At 44.1% G+C, this 24,826-nt stretch overlaps 1 protein-coding gene across 2 annotated transcripts in view; it reads left to right on the forward strand.

Moving 5' to 3' along the window:
• si:dkey-91m11.5 (PH_BCR_vertebrate and RhoGAP_Bcr domain-containing protein) overlaps positions 1 to 24,826 on the forward strand; it is a 464,892-nt gene that overhangs the window by 432,939 nt on the left and 7,127 nt on the right. For both annotated transcript variants that reach the window (XM_063031657.1, XM_063031659.1), the window contains exon 21: positions 304 to 409. In XM_063031657.1, coding sequence (XP_062887727.1) covers positions 304 to 409 — 106 coding nt within the window. The remainder of the gene's footprint in view (positions 1 to 303; positions 410 to 24,826) is intronic.

The following is a 24,826-nucleotide window of genomic DNA, read 5'->3' on the forward strand; positions in this document are numbered from 1 at the left end:
CTGATGCAAAATACTCATTTAATTCAGCAGCCATCTCCTTGTCCCCCATTATTATTTCTCCTGCCTCATTTTCTAGCGGTCCTATATCCACTCTCATTTCTCTTTTAACATACTTGAAAAAGCTTTTACTATCCACTTTGATATTATTTGCTAGCTTGCTTTCATATTTCATCTTTTCCCTTCTAATGACTTTTTTAGTTGCTCTCTGTAGGTTTTTGAATGAGGATTTGTAATTCATTTAATATTCTATCTGCTCATATTGTGGAATGGTGGTCTGAAGTAATAACTTCTGTTCATTTCCAGTGCTGTCCGATCCGGTTGCTAAGGAAAGCTGTATGCAGAACCTTCTGCTTTCCCTGCCAGAGCCCAATTTCACCACTTTCTTGTTCCTATTGGATCACTTGAAGAGGTGAGTTCAAGTAAATTCTCTTTCTCTTCTGATTTACTGGTTCTATAAATCTAAAGTGTACGGATTGCTGTACATGCACAGTTCAGTGGCAGAAGTGGAGAGCAGAAGTGGGACTGGTGCAGTCAAATTTGTCGCTGCTTTTGTTATATTTATTTATCATTTAACTATCCCAACGTATCCAAGTTTATCCAAGATATGTTACCATTGTTGTTTACAGATATGTTACCATTAATGATCAATGGTACAGTAAGAGAGTAAATTGGGAGTACTGAAAGAGAGATTGCAATCTAGTTATTCACAACTTGGTAAAGATAATCTTAATTCCAAAATTCTGGCAAAATTATGTCTCATCTAATCACATGGTTCATTAAATAAAACAAGGAAGGAGAGGGTTCTTTAAATGTCCATTCATCAGAGTGAAAACTATTACATAGCGTACGTTTAAAAAAGCGTAATGAGCATCTGCAAACATTTTTGGCCTATAGTTCCATAAGAATGATTTAGCTTTAAACAGAAACCACAAATTATCATGCAATGGGCAAATCACTGAATACAGCCAGCAGAAAATATTAGAGCTACTCAGAAGGTTAAACAAAAAGTGCTAAGGCAGGGGCTTGTAGGTGATAGGTGGAACCAGGTAAGGAGACTGTTGGGCAGATGGAGCCCCATGTGATGAAGGTGAAATTAGAAGATAGTGGCTGGTCTACCAACTTGGCTCCCCCCATCCCTTTCTCACCTATCTGCTCATCAATCTCCTTCCTTACCTAGCTCCACCTGTCACCTACCAGCCCTTGTCTCACCTCTGTATACCAACTACCTCTTCCTACACTCTCAGTCCTGAAGCAGGATCTCAACCTGAAAAGTCAACCATCCTTTTGCCTCTATAGATTCTGCTTGACCCACTGAGTACCCCAATAACTTTATTTTGGTCCACTTTACTCATCTGCTCTCTTTTTGCTCAAGTTAACTCTGTTCCTTTCTCCATTAATGCTACCTCAATTGCTGGGAACCTTCAACATTGTGTGTTTTTCTTTCAGATTTACATCAATTATATCAACACTGTGAACTAGTTTGGCTTAATAACAAAGTAGGAGATATGATGCAAGATGTCAGTGACAGGGCTGAAACATACTCTACAACATCATCTTTCATAAAAATGGTTAACTGTCACCTGGTTCGGATATGGCCCAAGTGCAGAGTGAGAGAAACTGAAGCAGGTCAATAGTTCACAAAACTTTAATGCCAACAGTGTTAAAGGGAAAATAAAACAATAAACGCTAGGCCAAATAGGGCTGTTAACTAAAACTCTCAAATGGGAAACGAAGCCTACACTGTGGCTGAAAAGAACACCTAAATATTAAATGAATACCGCTAGCCTTCAGAGTCAGTTGACTCGACAGTCCAATTTCTCAGGCAAGCCCAATGCAAACAGGCAGCAAAGCATTGCTGTGCTCTGTCCAAGTCTCAACAAGCACTATGACGACAAGTATGGAGTTAAATACTATCACGGTTAAATAATAATTAGCTGACATGTGCAAATTCACAAGCGCCATTGCTGTATCTACTGCGCTGCCGAATCTGTGGTTGTGACAGGGCCCCGCTCTCCAGGCACAGCCCCTGAGGCGCCACAGACCTGTGTCCACTGGAAGTCCCGGATCAGCGACTTGTCCAAGATGTCCTTCACCGAGATCCAAGTACGTTCTTCTGGGCCATACCCTTCCCAGTCCACAAGGTAATGGACCTTACCACGTACCCAGAGAGATGCCAGGAGGCGCCGCACAGTTTAGACAAGGGAACCCCCATCTACCAGGTGGGCAGGAGGGAGAGGGGTGACTGGGGCCAGGAGAGAGGTAGTAACCGGCTTGAGCTGTGAAGCATGGAATACTGGGTGGATCTTCAATGATACTGGTAGACACAATCTTTTGGACACCTTGTTGACAGCCTTTTTCACTACAAACGGTCCCACATAGCGCTTTGCCAATTTCCAGTTCTCGACTTTCAGGAGAAAATCCCTTGATGCCAACCAGACCTCCTCTCCTGGCTTGAATGGCCTACCGAGAATGCTGTTTCTGGGCGCTCAGCAGAGAAGCCCTGGCTCGTCTCCAGGTGCGCTTGTAGCGCTGGATCAGCTGTTCAGCAGCAGGAACTCTTACGTCGATCTCCTGATCAGGGAAGACCGGGGGCTGGAATCCCTTCTGGCATTCAAAGGGAGACATACCAGTGGAGGACGACTGGAGGTTATTGTAGGCAATCTCTGCCCAAACCCATTGGGAGCTCCAGGACATGGGGTTGGAAGAGGCAAGACAGTGCAGGGTTGTCTCCAACTCCTGGTTCACTCTCTCAGTCTGGCCATTAGATTGGGGGTGGAAGGCAGATGAGAGGCTGGCCATGGCTCCTACAAGAGAGCAGAAAGCCTTCCAAGAGCCTGAAGTGAGCTGTGGTCCACAATCAGACACTATATCTTGAGGAAAACCATGGAGCCTGAACACATGTTGAACCATGAGTGTGGCAGTCTCACGAGCCGATGGGAGCTTGGGGAGGGCAATGAAGTGGGCAGCCTTGGAAAATTGATCCACAACGACCAAAATGGTGATGCTTCCTTCAGACAGGGGCAGACCAGTGATGAAATCTACTGAGAGGTGGGACCACGGGCGGTGGGGCACAGGCAGTGGACATACACACCTGCAGGATGCTAGCATGATGTTTTGTTCCAAGCGCGGGCGGGACAGGCAGATACAAAGTCATGGACATCTTGGGACATAAATGGCCACCAAAATTGTCTCTTTATTAAAAAAACTCCTGAGTTCATTGAATTCCTGGATGTACAGTCTGACGGGAGGTGTGACCCCATTCCAACACTTTGGAACGCACTGCAGCAGAGACAAACAGCCGGTTGGGAGATCCCCCATCCGGGCCTGGATCTGATTGTTGTGCGGCCCTCACCTCTACCTCTATTCCCCAGATCACTGGAGCAGTGATACTTGAGCGAGGGAGGATGGGCTCCGGATTGGCATTGTCCTCTGATCCGTTGAACTGCTGGGAGAGGGCGTCGGCCTTTGTATTCTTGCTGCTGGGACGATAAGTAAGGATGAAATTGAACCGTGTGAAGAAGAGAGCCCACCGGGCTTGACGAGCGTCTAGAGTATTAGCATCCTGAGTATAGGAGAGGTTCTTGTGATCTATCCAGACCAAGAATGGATATTCTGCCCCCTCCAGCCAATGTCGACATTCCTCCAGGACCTCCTTGACAACCAGGAGCTCCCGGTTCCCAATGTTGTAATTCCTCTTAGCCGGAGTCAAATGATGGGAAAGAAAGGCACAAGGGTGCAGCCAGCTCTCTGCAGACGAGTGCTGAGAGAGGACAGCTCCAATGCCTACATCGGATGCATGCACCTCGACGATGAATGACTAAGATGGGTCTGGGTGTTGCAGCGGCGGGGCAGTGGTGAAATGTCGCTTTAGCTCGGAAAATGCTTGGTCGGCATCGTCTGTCCAATGTAATCCTGCCACGGTCTTCTTGGTGAGTGCATTAACTGGAGCCGCGATAGAGCTGAAATTCTAGATGAAGCGGCAATAAAAGTTCGCAAACCCCACGAAGTGCCGTACCTGCTTGACTGTAGATGGTTTGGGCCACTCTGTAACTGCCTGAACTTTACTAGGGTCCATTTGAACACTGGATGGGGTAAGTATATAGCATAAAAACGACACCTGGTCTTTATGGAATTCACATTTTTCGGGCTTGGCGTACAGGTTATTTTCAAGAAGCCGTCTGAGTACTCTCCAGACATGCTGGACGTGCTTCTGATGAGAGCGGGAATAGATGAGGATGTGATCTAAATACACAAGCACAAACTGGTTCACCATGTCCCTGAGCACATCGTTAACCAAAGCCTGGGAAAGAACAGACCAAACGGCATGACCAGGTATTCATAGTGGCCATTAGAGGTGCTGAAAGCCATTTTCCACTCATCCCCTTCTCTTATGCGATTCAGATTGTAAGCATTGCACAGATCAATTTTGGAAAATATGGTTGCTCCCTGGAGATGTTCAAACGCAGACACCAGCAAGGGAAGAGGGTAGTGGATCTTCACAGTAAAGACAAAATAATCTGCAGATGCTGGAGTCAAAGCAACACTCATAACACGCTGGAGGAACTCAGCAGGTCGGGCAGCATCCATGGAAACAATGAGTCGATGTTTCGGGCCGGAACCCTTCGTCAGGACTGTAGAGGGAAGGGGCAGAGGCCCTATAAAGAAGGTGGGGGGAGGGTGGGAAGGAGAAGGCTGGTAGGTTCCAGGTGAAAAACCAGTAAGGGGAAAGATAAAGGGGTGGGGGAAGGGAGACAGGAAAGGTGAAGAAAGAACGGGGAAAACACAATGGGTAGTAGAAGGAGGCGGGACCATGACGGAGGTGGTAGGCAGCTGGGGGAGGGGGCAGAGTGACATAGGGATAGGGGAAGGGCAGATACAGCATTTACATTCACCTTACTGCACTTCTTGTTAATGTTGCCAGTTAGGTTGTGTCAACTTGTGTTCTGTATGTGGTCTGCAGCACGCGATACTGCTTTTGCATTTCCCACGCTTTCTATATGGCTTCAAATTATTGGACACCTGTAGTGGGCTTTCATCTCATCTAGTACAGTCCAATCTGATTTGTTTATCTAAGAAAGGATGTGCTGACATTGGAGAGGGTTCGAAGGAGGTTCACGAAAATGATTCTGGAAATGAAAGGCTTATTATATGAGGAGCGTTTGATAATTCTGGGACTGTACTCGCTGGAATTTAGAAGAATGAGGGGGGATCTCATTAAAATCGATTGAATATTGAAAGGCTTAAAAAGAGTGAAAGTGGAAAGGATGCATCCTATAGTGAGTTTAGGACCTGAGGGCACAACCTCAGAATACAGGACGTTCATAAGACATAGGCGTAGAGTTAGACCATTCGCCCATCCAATCTGCTCCACCATTCCATCATGGCTGATCCCGGATCCCACTCAACCCCATACACCTGCCTTCTCACCATATCCTTTGACACCCTGACCAGTCAGGAAACTATCAACTTCCGCTCGAAATACACCCATGGACTTGGACTCCACTAAAATCTGTGGCAGAGCATTCCACAAATTCACTGCTCTACGGTTAAAAAGAATTACTCGTTACGTCTGTTCTAAAGGGTCACACCTCAGTTTCGAGGCTGTGCCCTCTGGCCTGGATACCACCACCAACACAGGAAACATCCCCTCCACATCCACATTATCAAGTCCTTTCAACCTTCGGTAGGTTTAAATGAGATTCCCCCGCATTCTTCTAAATTTCAGTGAGTACAGGCCCAAAGCTACTAAACACTCCTCATATGTAAAGCCCCTCATTCCCAGAATCGTCCTTGTGAACCTCCTCTGGACTCCCTCCAATGACAACACATCCTTTCTGAGATATGTGGCCCAAAACTGTTGACAATCCTCCAAGTGTGGCTTGATTAGTGTCTTATTAAGCCTCAGCATTATCTCATGGAAACATAGAAACGTAGAAAACCTACAGGACAGTACAGGCCCTTCAGCCCACAATGCTGTGCCGAACATGTACTTACTTTAGAAATTACCCAGGGTTACCCATAGCCCTCTATTATTCTAAGCTCCACGTAGCTATCCAGGTGTCTATTAAAAGACCCTATCGTACCTGCCTCCACCACTGTCGCCGGCAGCCCATTCCACGCACTCACCACTCTGCGTAAAAAAATTACCTCTGACATCTCCTCTGTACCTACTTCCAAGCACCTTAAATCTGTGTCCTCTCGTGTTAGCCATTTCAGCCCTGGGAAAAAGCCTCTGACTATCCACACTATCAATGCCTCTTACCATCTTATACACCTCTATCGGGTCACCTATCATCCTCCGCCACTCCAAGGAGAAAAGGCCAAGTTTACTCAATCTATTCTCGTAAGGCATGCTCCCCAATCCAGGTAACATCCTTGTAAATCTCCTCTGCACCCTTTCTATAGTTTCCACATCCTCCCTGTAGTGAGGTGACCAGAACTGAGCACAGTACTCCAAGTGGGGTCATACCAGGATCCTACATAGCTGTAACATTACCTCTCAGCTTTTGAACTCAATCCCACCGTTGTTGAAGGCCAATACACCATATGCCTTCTTATCCACACAGTCAACCTGTGCAGTAGCTTTGAGTGTCCTATGGTCTTGGACCCCAGGATCACTCTGATCCTCCACACTGCTTAGAGTCTTACCATTAATACAATATTCTGCCATCATATTTCACCTACCAAAATGAACCACCTCACACTTATCTGAGTTGAACTCTATCTGCCATTTCTCAGCCCAGTTTTCCATCCTATCGATGTCCCGCTGTAACCTCTGACAGACCCCCACACTTCCACAACACCCCCAAACTTTGTGTTATCAGCAAATTTACTAACCCATTCCTCCACTTCCTCATCCAGGTCATTTATAAAAATCATGAAGAGAAGGGGTCCCAGAACAGATCCCTGAGGCACACCATTGGTCATTGACCTCCATGCAGAATATGACCCGTCTATAACCACTCTTTGCCTTCTGTGAGCAAGCCGGTTTTAGATCCACAAAGCAAGGTCCCTTTGGATCCCATGCCTCCTTACTTTCTCAATAAGCCTTGCATGGGGTATCTTATCAAATGCCTTGCTGCAATTTCCCCTTACTCCAATGAAACGCTTTCCTAACTTGTCTGTTCTATCCCTGTCTAGCACTATGGTAAAGGAGATAGAACTGTGATCACTCTTTCTAAAATGCTGTCCCACTGAGAGACCTGACACCTGACCAGGTTCATTTCCCAATACCAAATCAAGTACAGCCTCTCCTCTTGTCGGCTTATCTGCATATTGTGTCAGAAAACCTTCCTGAACACCTAACAAACTCCACCCCATCTAAACCCCTTGCTCTAGGGAGAGGCCAATCAATATTGGGGAAATTAAAATCTTCCATCACAACAACCCTGTTATTACTGCATTGTTCCAGAATCTGTCTCCCTTTCTGCTCCTTGACATCCCTGTTACTATTGGGTGGTCTATAAAAAACTTCCAGTAGAGTTATTGATCCCTACCTGTTTCTAACTTCCACCCACAGAAACTCAGTAGACAATCCCTCCTTGACTTCTTCCTTTTCTGCAACCATGACACTATCTCTGATCAGCAGTGCCACGCCCCCATCTCTTCTGCCTCCCTCCCTGTCCTTTCTGAAACATCTAGAACCTGGCACTCTTAAGTAGCCATTCCTGCCCCTCAGCCATCCAAGTCTCTGTAATGGCCACAACATCATAGTTGCAGTACTGATCCACGCTCTAAGCTCATCCGCTTTGTTCATAATACTCCTTGCATTAAAATAGACACATCTCAAACCATCAGTCTGAGCGCATCCCTTCTCTATCACCTGCCTATCCTCCTTTTCACAATGCCTACAAGCTTTCTTTATTTGTCAGCCAACTGCCCCTTCCTCCATCTCTTAAATTTGGTTCCCACCGCCCCCCCAATCAATTCTAATTTAAACTCTCCCCAATAGATTTAGCAAACCTCCCTGCCAGGATATTGGTCCCCCTCGGATTCAAGTGCAACCCATCCTTACTGTACAGGGCACACCTGCCCCAAAGGAGGTCCCAATGATCCAGAAATCTGAATCCCTGACCCCTGCTCCAATCCCTCACGCATTTATCCTCCACTTCACTCTATTGCTTGCTTTTATTATTCTATTCTCTTTGAAATAAATGCCAACACTGCATTTGCCTTGTTTACCACAGACTCAACCTGTAAAACGTCCTTTCAGAACGGAGATGATTAGAAATTTCTTTAGCCAGAGGGTGGTGAATCTGTGGAATTCTTTGTGAAAGGTGGCTGTGGAAGCTAGGTCACTGGGTGTATTTAAGGCAGAGGTTGATAGGTTTTCTGTTAGTCAGGGCATAAAAGGTTATGTGGAGAAGGCAGGAGAATGGGATTGAGAGGGAAACGGAGTGGCCATGATCAAATGGCAGAATAGACAGTGTTCTAGTCTAAAAATGCTGCCAATGTAATTTGTCTCCAATGTCATTTGCCCATGTAGAATCATGGACCTGAAACCTCTCTCACGCCATGGATAATGAGAATTTTCATAATTTCCTTTCTTATTTCAAGCATTTTAGGGTTTTTGGTTTTTAACTGGTGTCATTGCTGCATTTATTCATGAATATTCTAATGTAGTGAATTACATTTAATTGGACCATAAGACCATAAGACACAGGAGCAGGAATAGGCTATTTGGCCCATCGAGACTATTCCACCATTCAATCATGGCTGATCCCTTTTCCCCCTCCTCAGCCCCACTCCCCGGCCTTCTCCCCATAATCTTTAATGTCGTGTGCAATCAAAAACCTATGAAGCTCTGCCTTAGATACACTCAGTGACCTGGCTTCCACAGCTGCCTGTGATAACAAATTCCACAAATTCACCACTCTTTGGCTAAAGAAATTTCTCCGCATCCCTGTTTTAAATGGATGCCCCTCTATTCTGAGGCTGTGCCCTCTTGTCCTAGACTCTCCCACCATGGGAAACATCCTTTCCACATCTACTCTGCTAAGCCTTTCAACATTAAAAAGGTTTCAATGAGATCCTCCCTCCCCCCATCCTTCTAAATTCCAGTGAGTACAGACCCCGAGCCATCAAACGTTCCTCGAATGATAACCCATTCATTCCTGGAAACATCCTTGTGAATCTCCGCTAATGCCAGCATATCTTTTCTGAGATGAGGAGCCCAAAACAGTTCACAGTGCTCAAGGTGAGGCCTCACCAGTGCCTCAGCATCACATCCCTGACCTTTTGAAATGAATGTTAACACTGGATTTGCCTTCCTCACCACCTACTCCCTGGCCTTTAGCATTATCATGGAAAAGGATAGTATCAGAGAGGACAGGATAATTTTTAATTGGGGAAGGGCAAATTATGAGGCTATAAGGCTAGAACTTGTGGGTGTGAATTGGGATGATGTTTTTGCAGGGAAATGTACTATGGACATGTGGTCGATGTTTAGGGATCTCTTGCAGGATGTTAGGGATAAATTTGTCCCGTTGAGGAAGATAAAGAATGGTAGGGTGAAGGAACCATGGGTGACAAGTGAAGTGGAGAATCTAGTCAGGTGGAAGAAGGCAGCATACATGAAGTTTAGGAAGCAAGGATCAGATGGGTCTATTGAGGAATATAGGGGAGCAAGAAAGGAGCTGAGAAGAGCAAGAAGGGGGCATGATCAGGCCTTGGCGAGTAGGGTAAAGGAAAACCCCAATGCATTCTTCAATTACGTGAAGAAAAAAAGGATGACAGGAGTGAAGATAGGACCAATTAGAGATAAAGGTGGGAAGATGTGCCTGGAGGCTGTGGAAGTGAGTGAGGTCCTCAATGAATACTTCTCTTCGGTATTCACCAATGAGAGGGAATTTAATGATGGTGAGGACAATATGAGTGGGGTTGATGTTCTGGAGCATGTTGATATTAAGGGAGAGGAGGTGTTGGAGTTGTTAAAATACATTAGGACGGATAAGTCCCCGGGACCTGACGGAATATTCCCAGGCTGCTCCACAAGGCGAGGGAAGAGATTGCTGAGCCTCTGGCTAGGATCTTTATGTCCTCGTTGTCCACGGGAATGGTACCGGAGGATTGGAGGGAGGCGAATGTTGTCCCCTTGTTCAAAAAAGGTAGTAGGAATAGTCCGGGTAATTATAGACCAGTGAGCCTTACGACTGTGGTGGGAAAGCTGTTGGAAAAGATTCTTAGAGATAGGATCTATGGGCATTTAGAGAATCATGGTCTGATCAGGGACAGTCAGCATGGCTTTGTGAAGGGCAGATCATGTCTAACAAGCCTGATAGAGTTCTTTGAGGAGGTGACCAGGCATATAGATGAGGGTAGTGCAGTGGATGTGATCTATATGGATTTTAGTAAGGAATTTGACAAGGTTCCACATGGTAGGCTTATTCAGAAAGTCAGAAGGCATGGGATCCAGGGAAATTTGGCCAGATGGATTCAGAATTGGCTTGCCTGCAGAAGGCAGAGGGCGGTGGTGAAGGGAGTACATTCAGATTGGAGGGTTGTGACTAGTGGTGTCCCACAAGGGTCTGTTCTGGGACCTCTACTTTTCGTGATTTTTATTAACGACCTGGATGTGGGGGTAGATGGGTGGGTTGGCAAGTTTGCAGATGACACAAAGGTTGGTGGTGTTGTAGATAGTGTAGAGAATTGTCGAAGATTGCAGAGAGACATTGATAGGATGCAGAAATGGGCTGAGAAGTGGCAGATGGAGTTCAACCGGGAGAAGTGTGAGGTGGTATGCTTCGGAAGAACAAACTCCAAGGCAGAGTACAAAGTAAATGGCAGGATACTTGCAAGTGTGGAGGAGCAGAGGGATCTGGGGGTACATGTCCACAGATCACTGAAAGTTGCCTCGCAGGTAGATAGGGTAGTTAAGAAAGCTTATGGGGTGTTAGCTTTCATAAGTCGAGGGATAGAGTTTAAGAGTCGCAATGTAATGATGCAGCTCTATAAAACTCTGGTTAGGCCACACTTGGAGCACTGTGTCCAGTTCTGGTCACCTCACTATAGGAAGGATGTGGAAGCATTGGAAAGGGTACAGAGGAGATTTACCAGGATGCTGCCTGGTTTAGAGAGTATGCATTATGATTAGAGATTAAGGGAGCTAGGGCTTTACTCTTTGGAGAGAAGGAGGATGAGAGGAGACATGATAGAGGTGTGCAAGATAATAAGAGGAATAGATAGAGTGGATAGCCAGCGCCTCTTCCCCAGGGCACCACTGCTCAATACAAGAGGACATGGCTTTAAGGTAAGGGGTGGGAAGTTCAAGGGGGATATTAGAGGAAGGTTTTTTACTCAGAGAGTGGTTGGTTCGTGGAATGCACTGCCTGAGTCAGTGGTGGAGGCAGATACACTAGTGAAGTTTAAGAGACTACTAGACAGGTATATGGGAGGAACTTAAGGTGGGGGGTTATATGGGAGGCAGGGTTTGAGGGTCGGCACAACATTGTGGGCCGAAGGGCCTGGAATGTGCTGTACTATTCTATGTTCTATGTACTCAACTTGCAAGTTAACCTTGAGGGTGTTCTGGACAAGGACTCCTAAGTCCCTTTGAATTTCAGATTTTTGTATTTTTCTCCTCGTTTAGAAAATAGTCTGCACATTTATTTCTACGACCAAAGTTCATGACCAGAAGGCGTTTGATAAGGTGGAACACATGAAACTGTTTAACAAGATAAAATCCTATTGCATTACAGGAAAGGTACTGGCATGATTAGCAGAAAGGCTGACAAGCAGACAGGCAGAAAGCAGCAAGTAAGAATAAAAGGGGTCTTTTCTGGTTGACTGCTGGTGACTAGTAGTGTTCCTCCGGGGTCAGTATTGGGACTGCTACTTTTCACATTGTTTGTCAATGATTTGGATAATGGAATTGATGGTTTTGTGGGAAGGTTTGCAGATGGTACGAAGATAGATGGCAGGGTAGGTAGTGTTGAGGAAACAACGCGCTTAAAGCAGTACTGAGACAAATTGGAGGAAAGGGCAGATGGAATACAGTGTTGGGAAATGCATTTTGGTAAAAGGAGCAATAGTGCGGACTATTATCTAAATGGGGAGAAGATTCAAACATAAGAGGTACAGAGGGACTTAGAGAATATGCAAGACTCCCAGAGGACTAATTCACAAGTTGAGTTTGTGTTAAAGAAGCCAAATGCAATCTTGGCATTTATTTCAAGGGAAATAGAATATAAAAACATGGAGATAATGCTGAGCTTTTATAAGACACTTGTCAGACCGTACAGAGTAATGTCAACAGTTCTGGGCACCATATCTCAGAAAGGATGTGTTGTCATTGGAGGGAGTCCAGAGGAGGTTCACAAGGATGATTCTGGGAATGAAGGGGTAACATATGAGAAACGTTTGGCAGCTTTGGGCCTGTACCCACTTGAATTTAGAAGAATGCAGGGGGATCTCATTGAAACCTATCAAATGTTGAAAGGACTAGATGGGGTGGATGTAGAGAGGATGTTTCCTATGGTGGCAGTATCCAGAACTAGAGGGCACAGCCTAAAATTTGAACAGAGCTAAGGAGGAGTTTTTTAAGCCAGAGGGCAGTGAATCTGTGGAATGCACTGACACAGATTGCGGCGGAGACCAAGTCTGTAGGTATATTTAAGGTGGAAGTTGATGTTTCCTGATTTGTCAAGGCATCAAAGGATATGGCGGGAAGACAGGTGTATGAGGTTGAGTGGGATCCGGAAGCAGACTCAATGGGCTGAATGGCCTAATTCTTGCGGTCTTATGGACCATGCATTGTCCAACATTGTATTTCATTTGCCATTTTCTTGCCCATTCTCCAAATCTGTCTAAATGCTTCTGCAGCCTAAATGTTTCCTCAACACTACCTGCTCCTCCACCAATCTTTGTGTCATCTGCAAGCATGGCAACAAAATTACCTATTCCATCATCTAAATCTTTGATATACAAAATAAAAACAATTGGTTCCAACTCCAACCCTTGCGGAACACCACCAGTCACTGGCAGCCAACTGAAAAAGGATCCTTTTATTCCCAGTCGCTGCCTCCTACCAATCAGCCAGTGCTCTAACCATGTTAGTAACTTTCCTGTAATACCATGGGCTCTTAACTTGGTAAGGAGCCTCAAGTAATCCAAATGTACAACATCCACTGCATCCCCTTTATCTATCCTACTTGTAATCTCTTTAAAGAATTCCAACAGGTTCGTCAGGCAAGATATTTCCCTTAAGGAAACCATGCTGACTTTGTTCTCCCTCACCACCATTCAGGGCCCCAGACAGTCCTTCCAGGTGAGCTGACACTTCACCTGTGAGTCGGCTGGGGTGATATGCTGCGTCTGGTGCACCCGATGCAGCCTTCTATATATTGGCGAGACCTGGCGCAGGCTGGGAGACCATTTCACTGAACACCTACGCTCTGTCCGCCAGAGAAAGCAGGATCTCCCAGTGGCCACACGTTTTAATTCCACGTCCGATTCCCATTCTGATATGTCTATCCACAGCCTCCTCTACTGTCAAGATGAAGCCACACTCAGGTTGGAGGAACAACACCTTATATTCTGTCTGGGTAGCCTCCAACCTGATGGCATGAACATTGACTTCTCTAACTTCTGTTAATACCCCACCTCCCCTTCGTACCCCATCTCTTATTTGTTTATTTATGTATCTATGTATGTGTTTCTCTATTTTTCTCCCTCTCACGATAACTCCTTGCCCATCCTCTGGGCTCCCCTCCCCTTTCTTTCTCCCTAGGCCTCTCGTCCCATGATCCTCTCCCTTCTTCAGCCTCATATCCCTTTTGCCAATCAACTTTCCAGCTCTTAGCTCCATTCCTCCCCCTCCTGCCTTCTCCTATCATTTCGGATCTCTCCCTCCCCCTCCCACTTTCAAATATCTTTCTATCTCTTCTTTCAGTTAGTCCTGACAAAGGGTCTCAGCCCGAAACATCGACTGTATCTCTTCCTATAGATGCTGCCTGGCCTGTTGCGTTCACCAGCATTTTTTTATGTATGTTGGTTGAATCTCCTCATGTTTGCTGACTTTGTTCTATCTTGTCCTGTGTCATCAAGAACTCCATTACCTCATCATTAACAATTGACTCCAACATCTTCCTAACCACTGAGGTCAGGCTAACTGGTGTCTAATTTCCTTTCTGCTGCCTTCTTCCTTTCTGAAAGAGTGGAGTGACATTTGCAATTTTCCAGTCCTCTGGCACCACAACCTCTTTCAGTACCCTAGGGTGTAGTTCATCTTGTCCAGGTGACTTATATACCCTTAGGTCTTTCAGCATTTTGAGTGCCTTCTCCGTTGTAATTAGTAACTGCACTCACTTCTCTTTCCTCACATCCTTCAATATCTGGCTCACTAGAGTCTTCCACAGTGAAGACTGATGCAAAGTACTCACTTAGTTCATCTGCCATCTCCTTGATCCCCGCTATTATTTCTCTTGCATCATTTTCTAGTGGTTCTATATCACTCTCATTTCTCTTTTATATTTTTACATACTTGAAAATGATTTTACTATCCAGTTTGATATTGTTCATTAGCTTGCTTTCATATTCATCTTTTCCCTCCTAATGATTCTTTTAGTTGCTCTCTGTAGGGTTTTAAAAGCTTCCTAATCCTCTGTCTTCCCACTAATTTTTGTTTTCTTGTATGCCCTGTCCTTCGCTTTTACATTAGCTTTGACATCCCTTGTCAGCCATGGTTATACTATTTTGCTGTTTGAGGATTTCTTTGTTTCTGGAGTACATCTATCTTGCACCTTCTTTATTTTTCCTAGAAACTCACACCATTGTTACTCTGCTGTCATCCTTACCAGCATCGCCTTCCAATTTACTATGGCCAACTCCTCTCTCATTTCCTCTACTCCACTAACCAATTAATGGCCATTGGTTAATCATGAAATTCACTTATTCGGGACAGCTCTTCAAGTACAAAATTTAATCACGAAAATAGCCAGGATTCACTCTGTTTATTTGGGACACTTTGTTACATAATTCAGATAGAAGACTTGCCGAACAGTTTCTAACTAGCATCAGTCACATGTATTTATGTGGACGTTAAAACACTACACCATGCTTAGATACTTTCTAGATAGCTTCAGTTTAAACAGCGCCAGGAAATTTATTGTTGGATTATGACACTACTTCATGCAGGAAGGCAATGAAGGCAGTCTATTACCTACCAAGTGTCTGCGCTTATTTTGTTCATTCATAGTCAATCAAAAGATCAGCAAGAAATATAGACAGACTGCTGGGACCATGATGCTCCCTTTGCTGCACTCATCTCTTAATCCCAGCAGGATTTGCAATGGATCTGTTCCTGTGAAATACTGTTCAAATCCAGCCATGGAACAGACAGAACAAGGCTGAACTTTAGGAATTAAGTTGCTCTGTCCCATTTAGTTATAGACAGGCAGATATGCCAGTGCAGCATTGAAGGATCTGAACCAGATTGGCAGGAGCTGGCAAAGTAGCAGTGAGGCAGGCTGACGTGTGTTTATTTTAATGCTAGGAGTATTAAAGGTAAAGGATAGAAACGCCGAGCATGGATCACTATATAGCAAGGGTTTCCGCAACCTGGGCTCTATGGGCCCCTTGCTTAATGGTATTGGTTGATAGTATAAAAAAGTTTGGGAGCCCCTAGTCTATTGAATGTGATGTTGTGGCCATTACAGAGACTTGATAGAGAGAGGGACAGAGCTGGATGTTTAACGTACCAGAGTTTCAATGCTTATGAAGAGATAAATAAAAAAGGTGGTGTGGGCTTACATTATTATTCCAGGATAATATCATAGCTGCACTTAGAGGGGGGAATAAGGGAGGGCTCATCAACTAAATCTATATGGGTAGAACTAAAATATAGGTAAAGTGCAATCACTCTGATGGGATTATACTACAGACCACCCCTCCCCCATCCCCAGCCCTAATAGTTATCAGGACATTGAGGAACAAATATGCAGGCATTTTAGGAAAAGGCAAAATAACATTTATTGGCGTGGGTGACTTCAGTTGGCCCCATTGTAGTCTGGGACAGCATAAGGGCACAGGAGTTAGACAGGGCAGAGTTTCTCAGAAGTGTTCAGGAAATTTTCTTAGAACAGTATGTGAATAGTCCAACTAGATGAAGGGCCACATTGGACCTTGTAAGGGGAAATGGGCCTGGTGGGAGAACTTTTTGGAAACATGATCACTACTTCCTAAGTTTTAAGACAGTTATGAATAAGGATAAATATGATCCTCGTGGTCCTTGTGAGTATTAAATTGAAGCAGGGAAAAATAACATAAAACCATAAGATATTAGAGCAGAATTAGGCCATTTGGCCCTTCGAGTCTGCTCCGCCATTTCATTGTGGCTGATACATTTTCCCTCTCAGCCCCGATCTCCTGCCTTCACCCCATATCTTTTTGTGCCCTAATTAAGAATCTATCAACCTCTGCCTTAAATTGTTGTTCGTCCATCGTCATCGTCGATGAAGACCTCGACACCATTGATGGTGTCAAGACTAGCGCGTGATTTGGATTTAAGTGAGGGAGAGTTGCGCAGCGTCAGCCTCACTCTCTCTTCCCAATTCCCATCTGGATCCAGTGGCAAGACAGAGTCTAGACGGCTGGAGATGGGACTAGGTGCAGTGGATGACCAGGACCCCTTCTGTGTCTTGTCCTGCTCTACGCGTTCTACAGCGCTTGCAGAGACCGCCTTCTTGACCGTTGGACCTTCCATTGGTCTCATCCGCTCAATCCACCGGAGTCTGTCTTCACATGCTGGGATAGACATCTCCCTATCTGACCGAGGGTTTGAGACCCGTCGGCTACCCTCACCTGGTTTAACCGGCTTGTCGAAGCCGTTGCCCGGGGTGTGGCCGCTGTCGCATGCAAACAGCTACGGGGAGCCACAGGTGAAAGCTGAGTGCCAGGTGGGGACCAAAGGTAGACTAACCACTGTGAAAAGGACGCGACATGTTCCCCCACCAGAGGTGCTACCCCTCCCTGACACCCCATACACCCTTCTGTCTTAAATATAGCAAATCACTTGGCCTCCACAGCCACCAGTGGCAACAAATTCCACAGATTCACCACTCTCTGGCTGAAGAAATTCCTCATCTCCATTCTAAAAGGATGTCCTTCTATTTTGAGGTTGTGTCCTCTGGCCTTAGACTTCCTCCAGCTCTCCACATCCACTCTATCAGGGCCTTTCAATATTTGATAGATTTTAATAAGGTCAACCCCTCATTCTTCTGAATTCCAGTGACTAGTCCAGAGCCACCAGATGCTCCTCATATGAAAAGCCTATCAATCGCGGAATCAAAACTGATCACAATATTATAATTGAGGTCTCACCAGTGCTTTATGAATTCTCAACATTACATCCTTGCTTTTATATTCTAGACCCCTCGAATACTAAAACCGCATTTGCCTTCCTCACCACTAACTCAATCCGCAATTTAAACTTTAGGGAATCCTGCACGAGGATTCCTAAGTCCCTTTGCACCACATGTTTTTGAATTTTCTCTCCATTTAGAACATAGTCTACCCTTTTATTTCTCCTGCATGACCATACATTTCCCAACACTCTATTCTGTCTGCCACTTCTTTACCCATTCTCCTAATGTAAGTCCTGTAGCTTCTCTACTTCCTGAAAACAACCTGCCCCTCCACCTGTCTTTGTACCATCTGCAAACTTGGCCACAAAGCTATCAATTCTGTCATCTAAGTCATTGATATATAAAAATGATCCCTTAAGGAAACACTGCTGACTACGGCCTATTTATTCATGTGCCTCCAAGTATCCCAAAACTACATCCTTAACAATCGACTCTAACATCTTCCCAAGCACTAACTGGGGTCAGACTAACTGGCCTATAATTTTTCTTTCTTCTGCATCTCCCTCTTGAAGAGTGAAGTGATATTTGCAATTTACCATTCCTCCAGAACCATGCCAGAATCAACTGATTCTTGAAAGATTACTAATGCCTCCATAATCTCCAGCCATCTCTTTCAGAATCCTGGGGTGTATACCATCTGGTCCAAGTGACATCTACCTTCAGACCTCTCAGTTTCCAAACAGCCTTCTCCCTAGTAATGGCAACTTCACACACTTAAGCCTCCTGACACTCTCGAACTTCTGGCATACTGCTGGTGTTATCCACAGTGAAGGCTGATGCGAAATACTTATTCAGTTCTTCCGCCATTTCCTTGTCCCCCATTACTACCTCTCCAGCATCATTTTCCAGTGGTCCGATATCCCACTTTGATACAGTGGTTCTCTCAGGTGATGTTATGTCTTAGTTTGGAAAAAATTATAAGTCAAACTTTTGATCCTAGATTTGACTTTGAGAAAAGGTGGGGTTCTTTTGCCCATTATTTTAATTTGATTTGAGTTAATTAAGATGGTCCTTTTCTGATGCTTGGGTATATGGATTTGGTTGGCAGATTGATGTCTTTTTTTTTATGGAAGCTTGTATGGTGTATAGCTCCGAGTTGTGCTCCAAATGTTTTTTTTTCTTTCCTTTTTTTTTGTTATTAGGGGTTTTTTTTGTTTAGTTAGTAGGGGTTCTTCGTTCCTCCTTTCTTTTTTCCAAAAAAAACTTCAACATTTTGTTTTTTTTTATTATTATTGATATACTGTTCAGTTTGGTTGATAGTTTAACTCTTATTCTACATGTGGATATGTTGTCTTGATTATCTTGATGTATTTTTCTTTGTTGTTAATTTTCAATAATAATTAATAATAAAGATTTTAAAATGAAAAATCTACTCTTTTACACTTAATATATCTGAAGAAACATTTAGTATTTTCTTTGATATTATTGGTTAGTTTATTTTCATATTCCATCTTTTCCTTCTTTATGACATTTTTTGTTGCTTTCTGTTGGTTTTTAAAAGCTTCCCAATCCTCTAACTTACCACTAATTTTTGCTCTATTATATGCCCTCTCTTTGGCTTTTATGTTGGCTTTGACTTCTCTTGTCAGCAAGGTTGTGTCAGCCTGCCTTTAGAGTACTTCTTCCTCTTTGGGATGAATCTATCCTGCATCTTTTGAATTGCTCCCAGAAATTCCAGCCATTGCTGCTCTGCTGTCAGTATTATTTTTCAATCAATTTTGGCCTGCTCCTCTCTCATGCCTCTTTAGTCCACTGTAATACTGATACATCTGACTTTAGCTTTTCTTTCGCATATTACAGGTTGAAATTACAAGATTGTTAGTTCAGAACTGGTGGGAATTTATTGGGAAGAATGGGTAGTGAGAGCAGTTTTGGACAAGTCCACATCTGACATGGGCAGGGCGTGTAAAGACCAACTACACAGAGTACAGGACAGGTCTGTTCCAGTGATGAAGGAAGGTCAAGGATAGCAGAATAATGGAACCTTGGATGACAAGTGAGGTGGTGAATTTAATGAAGAAGAAAAAAGAATCAGACTCAGGTTTAATATCACTACCATATGTCATGAAATTTGTTAACTTTGTGACAGCAGTACAATGCAATAGCAAGTAATAGAAAAAAACTAGATTACAGTAAGTATATAGATATTAAATAGTTAAATTAGTAGTAGTGCAAAAATAGAAACAAAAAAGTAGTGAGGTAGTGTTCATGGGTCCAATATCCATTACAGATCTGATAACAGAGGAGAAGAATTGTTGAGTGTGTGCCTTCAGGCTTTTGTACATCTTTCCTCTTGGCGATAATAAGAGGCCATGTTCTGGGTGATGGTTGTCCTTAATGATGGACATAACCTTCATGAGGTGCCGCTCCTTGAAGATGTCCTGGATACCATGGAGGCTAGTGCCAGTGGTGGAACTGACTAATTTTAGGTTAGGAAGTCGAGGATCCAGTTGCAGAGGGAGGTACAGAGGTTCCTCCCAGGTTCTCGAGCTTTTCAAACAGAACTATAGGAAAGATGATGTTAAATCTGACCTGTATCAATAAATAGCATCCTGACATAGATATTTGTATTGTCCAGGTGATCCAAGCCTCCTTGGAGAGCCAATAAGATTGCATCCATCATAGGTCTGTTGTGGCAATAGGCAAATTGATCCTTGCTGAGGCAGAAGTTGATTATACCCATAACCAGCCATAAAAAAAGGAAGAATATACAAGGTTTAGGAAGCTGAAATCCAACAGGGCCCTTGAAAAGTATAAAGAAGCAGAAAAGAATTCAAGAAGGGAATTAAGAGAGGAGGGGCCGTGACAAGCATACAATAAGATATGAGCAGGATTTGGCTTTAGCTTATCAAGTCTTCTCTGCCATTCCATCATGGTTGATTTATTATCCCTCTCAACCCCATTCTCCTGCCTTTTCCCTGTAACTTTTGACATCCTCTCTAATCAAGAACCTATCAACTTCCACTTTACATATAGAATCAGAATCAGAATCAGGTTTATTATCACCGGTATGTGTCATAAAATTTGTTAACTTAGCAGTAGCAGTTCAATGCAATACATAATCTAGAAGAAGAAGAAAAAAACAAATAAATAAATAATGGTATACGTATGTTGAATAGATTAAAAATCATGCAAAAACAGAAATAATATATATTTCAAAAGTGTGGTAGTGTTCACAGGTTCAATGTCCATTTAGGAATCAGATGGCAGAGGGGAAGAAGCTATTCCTGAATCACTGAGTGTGTACCTTCAGACTTCTGTACCTCGTACCTGATGGTAACAATGAGAAAAGGGCATGCCTGGGTGCTGGAGGTCCTTTATAATGGACACCGCTCCTTGAAGATGCCTTGGGTACTTTGTAGGCTAGTACCCAAGATGGAGCTGCCTAGGTTTACAACCTTCTGCAGCTTCTTTCAGTCCTGTGCAGTAGCCCCCCCCGCCCCCCCGGCCATACCAGACAGTGATGCAGCCTGTCAAAATGCTCTCCACGGTACATCTATAGAGGTTTTTGAGTGTTTTTGTTGATATACCAAATCTTTTCAAGCTCCTAATGAAGTATAGTCAGCCTATCTCCACTAGTTGGCATATCTTGCTCCTGTACATCCTCTCGTCTCCATCTGAGATTCTACCAACAATGGTTGTATCATCAGCAAGTTCATAGATGGTATTTGAGCTATGCCTAGCCACACAGTCATGGGTATAGAGAGAATAAAGCAATGGGCTAAGCACACACCCTTGAGGTGCTTCAGTGTTGATCGTCAGTGAGGAGGCGATATTGTCACCAATCTGCACAGATTGTGGTCTTCCGGTTAAGAAGTTGAGGATCTAATTGCAGAGGGAGGTACAGAGGCCCAGGTTCTGTAACTTCTCAATCAGAATTGTGGGAATGATGATGTTAAATGCTGAACTATAGTCGATTTACAGCATCCTAACGTAGGTGTTTGTATTGTCCAGGTGGTCTAAGGTCATGTAAAGAGACATTGAGATTGTGTCTGCTGTTGACCTATTGTGGTGATAGGCAAATTGCAATGGGTCCAGGTCCTTGCTGAGGCAGGAGTTCAGTCTAGTCATGACCAACCTCTCAAAGCATTCCATCACTGTAGATGTGAGTGCTACTGGGTGATAGTCATTAAGGCAGCTCACATTATTCTTCTTAGGCACTGGTATAGTTGTTGCCTTTTTGAAGCAAGTGGGAACTTGTACCTGTAGCACTGCTGCCAGTTGGTTGGCACAAGTTTTCAGAGCCTTACCAGGTACTCCGTTGGGGCCATCCGCCTTGCGAAGATTCACCATCTTTAAAGACAGCCTAACACCGCCCTCTGAGATGGAGATCACAGGGTCACCAGGTGCAACAGGGATCTTCGCAGCTGTAGTTATAGTCTCCCTTTCAAAGCGGGCATAAAAGGCGTTGAGTTCATCTGGTAGTGAAGCATCGCTGCCATTCATGCTATTGAGTTTCACTTTGTAGGAAGTAATGTCTTGCAAACCCTGCCAGAGTTGTACATCTGACGTCGCCTCTAACCTCGTTCAAATTTGTCTCTTTGCCCTTGAAATTGCCTTCCGCAAGTAGTCCCTGGTTTTCTGGTACAGACCTGGGCCGCTTGCCTTGAATGCCACAGGTCTAGCCTTCAGCAGATGACATACCTCCTGGTTCATCCACGGCTTTTGGTTTGAGAATGTATAGCAAGTCTTTGTAGGCACACACTCATCCACACAGGTCTTAATGAAGTCGGTAACAACTGCAGCATACTCATCCAGATTCGAAGATGAATCCCTGAATATGGTCTAGACCACCGATTCAAAGCAGTCCTGTAGTCGTTCCTGTGATTCCCTTGTCCATACCTTCTTGGTCCCCCCTGTTGGTGCTGCAGTCTTCAGTCTCTGCATATACTCAGAGAATAGAAGTACAACTAGGTGATCAGAGTTCCCAAAGTGAGGTCATGGAATAGCTTGGTAGGCATTCTTGATGGTTTTTTAACAATGGTCCAGTGTGTTGTTCCTCGGTATTGCAAGTGATCTGTTGATGGTAATTGTTTAGCGATTTTTTTCAGACGGGCCTGGTTAAAATCCCCCAAAACGATGGTTAGGGTGCGCTATTTCGTGCATGTTAATCCCATTGCTCAGATCATCTAAAACCTGATTGACATTGGCCTGAGGTGGAATGTTTACCCCTACCAAAATGATCATGGAAATCTTTGCCATTTTGATTTAGAATTGGCTTGCCTATAGAAGACAGAGCACAGAAGTATATGGGTCTTAATTTGCCTGGGGGCCTGTGACTAGTGGTGCTCTGCAGGGATCTATACTGTGACCTCTGCTCTGTATGTGTGTATATACATATACATTCAAAGACGTCCTAAAAGCCAACATGAAGAAATGTAACATCAACATCAACAATTGGGAAACCAATGCCAAGGACAGGAAACTCTGGCAAGCCATTATCTGAGAAGGAACAGCAACTTTCAAAGCCAACAGATGTGCAGAATTAGAAGAAAAGAGAAGAAAATGGAAAGAGAGGCAGCAACAACCAAAGCCCGATCTGCCATCTGGAACTACCTGTCCTGAATGCGGAAAAACTTTCAAAGCCAAGATTGGACTCATAAGCCACTTGAGAGCCCATAAGTAAATCAACAGAATGAAGACCATCATCCTCGACCTCGAGGGATAGCCACGACGATGACATATAAAACTTGGATGAAAACATTGAAGAGTGGGTAAATAAGTTAGCAGTTAGAAAGTACTAAGGAGAGGGCAAGCTAACATTCTCTTGGGAAGTGAGGCATGATAAGTGACTGAGGTGTCATTGGGGAAGCACCTTGGAAACTGTGTCTGTAGTTCTATTAGTTTTAATGTAGTTGTGGAAAAGGACCAATATAGTCATAGTCATAGTCATACTTTATTGATCCCGGGGGAAATTGGTTTTCATTACAGTTGCACCATAAATAATAAATAGTAATAGAATCATAAATAGTTAAATAGTAATATGTAAATTACTTCATACTTAGTAAATATGTTCCACAAGTTAAAGTTCTAAGTTGGAGCAAGGCAGATTTTGATGGTATTAGAAGGGAACTGGCATAAGTTGATTGGAGTAGGTTGTTTGCAGGCAATGGGACATCTGACAAGTGGGATGCCTTTCAAAAGTGAGATGTGGAGAGGTCAGGGTTTGCATTTTCCTCTTAGATTGAAAAGTAAGGCTGACAGGAGTAGGGAGCTTTGGATGAAGAGGGACATGGAGGGCTCTGATCAGAAAAAAAGAGGCATGTCAGGTATAGGCAGCTGGGATCAAGTGAATCCTTAGAGGAATGTAGTAGATGCTTGAGTATAGTTATAAGGAAATCAAGACAGGCTAAAAGGAGGTATGGATAGCTTAGGCAGGAAAGATTAAGAAGAATCCAAAAAGATTTTAGATTAGCATTGGCAGTCAGGGAAATCATTGAGGTCCTCAAGATATCGGGTGAGTGCCTAGATAACTGCCTGAAGAAATGGCCTTGTATTTCGGTTTTGCCTCTCCCATGGTCCATAACCTGGCTATTATGAAGGCATGGCTTTTGCCTGCTTCGCAACAGGCAGAGGACAGAAGCAGCTGGTGATAATGGAAGGACCACACTGTCAGTCTGGTGGTTGTTCAGTGACAAGTTGTTTCTTTCTGGTGGTTTTATCTCTCTGCTGTGCCTCAACATGAGTGTTTGGTGTCAAAGTTTGACCAGGCTCCACAAAGTTGAGGATTTTAAACATTTTGAGGGATGTGGAGCCTAATTCCTCAACTCTACAACTTTACAAGATTTCAACAGAGTCTAGGTGAACTGGGCCAAAGAATAGCAGATGGAATTTCACTCTGACAGCTGGAGCGGACCACAACCTCAATTCAGTGCAGAGCTGAGTAAGCATTGCAGAGCTGCGACCAGAACCAGTCCTTACTTCGCCTCTGGTCCCAACACTCTGAACTTTTCAATCTGGGCCTGCGCTTAAATCGTCCAAACATCAGGTCGTTCTCGCTCTTGGACTGCTCTGGAACTTGAACCCAGCCACCATGATTTAGCCCATACCCGACCTTTCCAATTTGGCCTGGTGTTTAAATTGATCAGACATTGGGACTTTCTTTTCTCTCAGAGATGCCATATCTCCGCCTCCACCTTCACTTGCCTCGATCGGGCCTACCCTATGCCTCTGCCACCGCTCGCCTCTCCGTTGTTAGTCTTCATCGTTATTAAAAAAGTATTTAGTAGTTTTCATTGTTTTGTTTTTGCTGCCAATAAGTAGCCGCTGGGCATCACCAGTGCTATCTTAAAACTGGAAACCATAAGGTACGTGGAGTGTAAATGTTGTAGGGATGTAGCCATTCACATCCAAATAGATATCTTGGACAAGTTGGGCTGAAAGGCCTATCTGATACTGCATAACCATACAGGCCCTGCAGTTTACTGAACAAAATGCAGCACCTTGTACTTTTCAAAGTTAAATTC

This window comes from Mobula hypostoma, chromosome 23 (assembly GCF_963921235.1).
Source record: "Mobula hypostoma chromosome 23, sMobHyp1.1, whole genome shotgun sequence".
NCBI classification, from domain to species: domain Eukaryota; kingdom Metazoa; phylum Chordata; class Chondrichthyes; order Myliobatiformes; family Myliobatidae; genus Mobula; species Mobula hypostoma.